Source organism: Marmota monax, unplaced genomic scaffold (assembly GCF_021218885.2).
Source record: "Marmota monax isolate L192 unplaced genomic scaffold, Marmota_monax_Labrador192_F-V1.1 WCK01_AAM20220418_F8-fsc00001, whole genome shotgun sequence".
NCBI classification, from domain to species: Eukaryota; Metazoa; Chordata; class Mammalia; order Rodentia; family Sciuridae; genus Marmota; species Marmota monax.
Genome location: NW_026693777.1, coordinates 30,829,535 through 30,835,534, shown reverse-complemented (window position 1 = coordinate 30,835,534; position 6,000 = coordinate 30,829,535). Strand labels below are relative to the sequence as shown.

At 52.3% G+C, this 6,000-nt stretch overlaps 1 protein-coding gene across 4 annotated transcripts in view; it reads left to right on the top strand.

Annotated features, from left to right (window-relative positions):
• Nucleotides 1-528: 528 nt before the first annotated feature.
• The window catches only part of Samd4a (sterile alpha motif domain containing 4A), a 210,977-nt gene continuing 205,505 nt past the window's right edge, over nt 529-6,000 (top strand). The window contains exons 1-2 of one of the 4 annotated variants that reach the window (XM_058584645.1): nt 529-752; nt 1,978-2,617. In XM_058584645.1, coding sequence (XP_058440628.1) covers nt 2,422-2,617 — 196 coding nt within the window. In that variant the 5' untranslated portion in view covers nt 529-752; nt 1,978-2,421. Of the gene's footprint in view, nt 753-1,188; nt 1,523-1,977; nt 2,618-6,000 lie in introns of those variants that run through there. The other 3 variants (XM_058584647.1, XM_058584646.1, XM_058584648.1) reach the window with 3 other exon arrangements.

Sequence of the window (6,000 nt, the reverse complement as noted above, 5' to 3'; positions counted from 1 at the left end):
GTTCGCGACCCTCGGAACCCGTCCAGATCCCTAGAGGCGGTGACTCCGAGTGTCTGCTGTCCGCGGGTCACCCAGCTCAGCCACCCACGGGCCCCAGCAGGACCCAGGGGTCACCCGAGTTGGTGAACCACATTCCCAAGGACGAGCAGCGGGTGGCAGCACCGCCCCCGCTTAAGCGTCGGCCGGGTCCCCTTCTGTCCGGACTTGGGTGGCTCTTGAGCCCGGGCTCTTCCACCGCACTCAGTGAGGAATTCACCCAGACCCCTCCTCTTCCCCAAACTTCTCTGCTCTGTTCAGCGGTTCCTCTAACCCGACCCCTCCGCTCCTTCCAGCTCCTCCCATTCGCTCTCCTCCTTTTCTGGTCCCCACTTAGGAATCTGCCCCCCCCCCCCGCCTGCTGGGTCCGGGGATCCTCCCCCCTACTCCCCCCGCGTGCAGCCGCCGCCGCCCGGGTTCCTCTCCCCCCTCTTGGGCGCTCCCTGCCAAGCCCATGATGTAATGGTGTATGTTAATCAGTAGCATGTGGGGAGCTCCGGCTCTGGCGGCTCAGTCCTCCGCGAGCCGACACAGGAGGCAGCAGCAGCGGCGGCGGCAGTAGCGCCCCGGACCCGCAGCGCAGCACTTCCTCAGCTCCGCCTGCCCCGACGGCATGGCCCGCGGACCGCGCTCCGGGAGCCCCCAACCCCGCTGAGAGTCGCCCGGCCCCGGACCCGCGAGTAGGGCCCCGAGCCGCAGGGATGAGCCGCGCCAAGGTAAGTGTCCCTTCCCTTCGCCCCCTTGGAGGAGGACCCATTGGTCACTGGGGTTCCTTGCCCCTACACCCGAGAAGTTCTGGAAACCGGGTAGCAGGAGTCTGGGAGCGAGCCGCCCCGCGATTGCCGAGCCGTTGGGCTCTCCGCCCGGCTGGCGGCGGCAACCACAGCCGAGATTGAACTGGGGGAGTCCCCGAAGCCGAACTTTCTTCTTCGCCGTCGTTGGGGGGCGTGTGCGGATGGCGGTGATCTGCATTCCCCGCCGTGCCGCCCTGCTGCGGGTAGAAGCGTTGCTGCAGGCTCTGGCTGACTCCGTGCGCCGCGTGCTCCCGCAACCTAGCGGCCTCGGCCTGGGACGCGCAGACGAGGCGCTGGGCCCTACCGACCCGCCCGTGGGCGGCGGCGGCGGGGGCAGGATGCCTAAAGCATACACGCGCGTACACACACAGGCGCGCTCACGCACGCACACGGCTGATCGCTCCAGGCAAAGCAGGCCCTGGGAGACCTCCCGGGTGGGCTTGAGTGGCGCGGCGCGGCGCTGGGGAGCCAGGCTCTGTGCTGCGCCGCCGCCCGCTGGGCTCGGAGCTTTGGGTGGGGAGAGTTTATTTTTGTCGCGAGCTGTTGCCGCGGCTGCTCACGGCCTAAATCCAGAGGGGCGCCTGGTGGTGGAGATGCTGGCTGTTGCTGTAGATGGAGCTGCAGCCGCTCGGCTGCTTCTCGGGAAGAAGGAGGAGGAGGAGAAGGAGGAGGAGGAGAAGGAGGAGGAAGGGGTAGGAGGAGGAGGAGGAGGGAGAGGTGGAGGAGGAGGAAGGAACTCTGGCTGTCGTTGCCTCCGCCTCTGCTTTGCGTTAGCCCCCACCCCCACCCCCGCGCCCCTTTGGAGCCGCATTGCAAGTTTTCTGCGCGGGGAAGATCTGTTGCTGGTGCTGGCGTTCGCAGCACAGCTCCTGAAGCCACCCCGGGTGGGGCGTTGAGGGGAGCACTTCGCAGCCGCAGCAACAGGAAGCTGCGGGGTCTCCTCCTGCACCTGGAAAAGAGGCTTCTAGCCATTCCCCGCTCGGGAATAGCCCCTCTCCCGCACCAGGGTGCGGAGCGGCGGCTGGTATTTGCGGGACTCAACCTCCGCGGGACGCCCCCACCCACAGCCACCCTCTGATGCACTCGTCCCCCTGGGCGCGCTCCTTCACTGGCGGAGGTCTCACTGCAGCTCTTTCTCTTCTTCCAGTGGTGATCGCCGCTCGGGAATGCGGGTGTGAAGGGTCCGAGCTGCCACCCAGCGGGGAGAAGACCCCGGGACGCCGGAAATCACCATCCAGAAGCTACGAGAAGGGGGGGGAAAGAGAGCGTTCTTCATTCAGTTGTGTGCCTTGTGAGGGATTTTATTTTTAAATTCGTTATTTTATTTTATTTTTTTTTTAAAAAGAAACATTTCCGTGCTACTGTCTGTCATCGTCTCCGGGGAAATCAGCCAGAACCACCGGAACGTAACTGAAACCAGACAAGAGAGGCAGGAGCCGAGGCAGTACCTGCAGCGTCCGGGCACCAGAGCCACCTTGGAACCAGAACGCGTCTCCGGTGGCCGCGGGGCTGCGGCTCCGCCAAACTTTGGGGCGGGCGGGGCGGGTAGGGGCGCCGAGGGGCTTTGTAGACCGAGGGCGGCCCCCTAACCATGATGTTTCGCGACCAGGTCGGGGTGCTGGCGGGCTGGTTTAAGGGCTGGAACGAGTGCGAGCAGACTGTTGCGCTGCTGTCGCTGCTCAAGCGCGTGAGCCAGACCCAGGCCCGCTTCCTCCAGCTCTGCCTGGAGCACTCGCTGGCCGACTGCGCCGAGCTGCACGTCTTGGAAGGCGAGGCCAACAGCCCGGGTAAGTGCGCGGCCACCGCGGTCCTGCCCCTAACCCAGTCTCGCCGCCTGGGGTCGGAACCCCGCCCCTCGACCGCCTTCGGTGGGGACCCGGACGGCACCCGCCCCGGGGCCGTTGACATATACCCCTCCTCCCCACACCCGGTCCTCGCCGCCTACTTACCTCCGCTGGCTGCTTTGGTGTTTTGCCCACTGTGAACTCCTCAGTCCATTCCGTGTGGTAGCTACGGTAGCATGAATGATTGATTTTTCTCTCATGCAGTTTCCTGGGAAATAAGTAAGTCAGGTCACGTAGAGTCTGGATTTTCTGGGCTTCCACCCGCCCCCCTCCCTTCTTCTTTTGGGCAACGTGGCTCTGGATTTCAGCAACACATGAAGAAGCCCGGGACTGCCCTTCAGCAGCCAAGCTTGGGTTAGGCTTTATGAAGAATACCTGAAAATGCAATTTTATTTTTCTCTCCTCCCACCTCCCACACGAATATTACGGTTTTAGAGGTTCGTCTTCAGAATAATATATAGATGTTACAGACTATTAAGATGACATTTGCAGTACGGATATGATGTGGCTTCACTTACTGGTCATGACATTATACATGTTGGTAGGGATCTTGTTGGAAGAACAGGCCATGAACCCAACCAACTGAGGTTGGGTTCCTCAGTCCTTTTTGTTAGGAAACTTTCCTGAGTAATAGAATAGAATTGTTTCACATTACCCTGCTAGTATTTACAGACACCTCAACTAGTAAGAAAGTGACTATATTCCAAGGTCCAGAAGTTTGCCATTTGCTAGTATGTGTGGTGACAGACTGAAATTATATCCTGGTAGTAAGGGGAGACTGGGGGTGGGGGGAAAGTCTGATGGTTGTGATTTTGGATGGGGAAATTCTTTGGTTCTTGCTGCTGGCTGGAGGGTGAACAGAGCCCCCAGTGTTTATGCAGAGAAAAGAATGTAGGGTCCTCTTCCAGCTGTTCCATGTTAGAGCTGCTGGCCTGCAAGAATAGGAAGAGGTCTGGGCTATTTGATGACAAGGTCCTGTCCAGTCATGGAGACTTGGGAGACAGTGAAGTGAGTGTGCCTTCAGAGTAGCAAGAGGAGAGCCAGCCTCTTCCTCATTCCTCCTCCCTGGTATGGTGCTCATGATGCTGAAGAAGCTAGAATGGGATGTTTCCATATATAGAATCATAGGGTGGAAGTGACTGCTGGAAATTCTCACTGGCCTTTTCCTGACTGCACCCAAAGGATCCTGCACTGCCAAGTATGGAGGGTCATTCTGAGGGAGATTCCATTCATCCCAAGCCTGACAGCCTACACAGTTACTCCAGGGAGGCAATGGCAGGGCCCCCTTTGGTTGAGTTCCACATTTATAAATAGTAGAAGGGCCAACCTTCTTCCTTAGGGTGTAGAAACATAATTAGGTAGGTAACTGATGATCCACTCTGTCTGCTTCTGTCTTTAATGCCAATGGGTAGCTCAGTTTACCTGCTTGGTTTTGCTTTCTCAGGTTTGACAAACAAGATTATATAAACTTTTTCATGCTGTAGAATGTGAAGAATTTAAGTACAGTCATTTATATGTTGAATGCTCGACTTTGACTCTTGTAGGGACTGTTTATTGATAATCATCTTCATGTTACTTAAATGCCGAGCAATATTTTTTTCCTTTTGAGTAATGGAGAGGATTTTTTCCCAGTATAGCAGTTATCTGTTTAGTGAGTAATTAGATGTATAGTATTAACAACGAGTGACTTAGTTTAAAAAAAATATAATTCAACAAAATTCAACCTCGGTGATTTTTAAAAGTCATTTGGAAATTTTTCATTTAACCATACCTGTTTACAATGCCTACCTATTTGTGCTGCTAAATGATGCAGAAGTACAAAATATAGAAACGTTATGTAAGGTGGGGACCATCTACCAGTTTCTGGATTAATCATTCAGCCTAAACATTTTGCCTGCATGGAAACCCTTGTACTTGTTTTGTTGCGTGGCCAGGACAGAAAATCACTAGGGAGGTCATATAATGGTCTAGTTTACTTTGGAGGGTAGGCATCATAAAGAGCATCAAGATTTGTTCCAGCATACCTGTTGTGCCTTTCTGCATTTCTGGAACTTAGCCAAGAACCAGGAAGGAGGCAAAAAATGTCTACTTAGCAACACTAGCAGAGTAGATGGCATAAAAATCCAGATACTTGAGACCCTCCCCCTTTCAAAACATTCTTACTTTTATTCTAAACACAATCCTAACATTTTTTTTTAATTTGAAAAATAATCCTTAGTGTATTGGGAATAGTACACTTAGAATAGGGTGAGAGTCTGCTGTAATCAGCAGTGAAAAGTGACCCCCTGATAATCTGATAAGAAGGAAAGAGAAAAACTATAACTTCAGACACAAGAATTGGAGCACAAGCCCTGAAGGCTTTGAACTATTGAGGTGGGAAACCTTAATTGACCCTGCAGGCATCTGTTTTTGATGATATAAGCCAATAATTTCTACTTACTAAAGCAGACTACCAAAAGAGTGCATTTTAAAAAATACACTTCTTATGAAGCTGGGGAAGTGTTCAATATACTTGGGAAATATTTACACCCAAGATAATTAACCTCCAAAGCTGTTCTTACCAATTCAGAAAACTCGGATGTGCAGAATGACTCATTCATTGAGTGGTTGAGATTTCTCGTACCAAAGTCATCCAGTATTATTTATTTTGTAATCATCAATTAAAACATAGCATTTATTCTAGTGTTTAGAGATTTTAAAACGTGGTAAATGGGAACCAAATTCATATCTGGGGTTTGATTCAGTTTAAAAAAAGAAAAGAAACGAATAATTAGTAATTGTGTGAATTTGGTTGTTTTTTGCAGGACTCTATATTTAAATCAAGAGAGAGCCTGAACATTAAACATGATTTATCTGAGATCTGTGGGATGTGTTTTAATATTTACTTTTCATTTTCTTAAAGTTACTGAGAATCCAGTGATTCACTGTTTGATCTTTTGCCTCAGGTTCATGGTTATCAGAGATCCAAAGAAAATAGTTGTCTCAGTCCCTACTATAATTTGGTTCTGTAATGACCTTTGAAGGCCCATGTGTTAAAGCCTTAGTCCCAGCTTGGGTTAAAGGTATGCAACCTTTAAGACATAGGGCCTAGTAGGAGATCTTGGGGTCATTGGGAGCATGCCCTTGAAGGGGACAATGAGATCCTGCCCCTTCCTCTTCTTCTCTGACTCCTTGGCCATAAGTTGAGTAGTTTTGCTCTGCCATTATATGCCACCAGAGGCCCAGAGTAATCAGGCCAACCTGTTGTGGACTAAAATGTTGAACTGTGAGCCACAATAAACTTCTCTCTTTAGAAGTTTGTTATCGCAAGGCATATGTTATAGTGA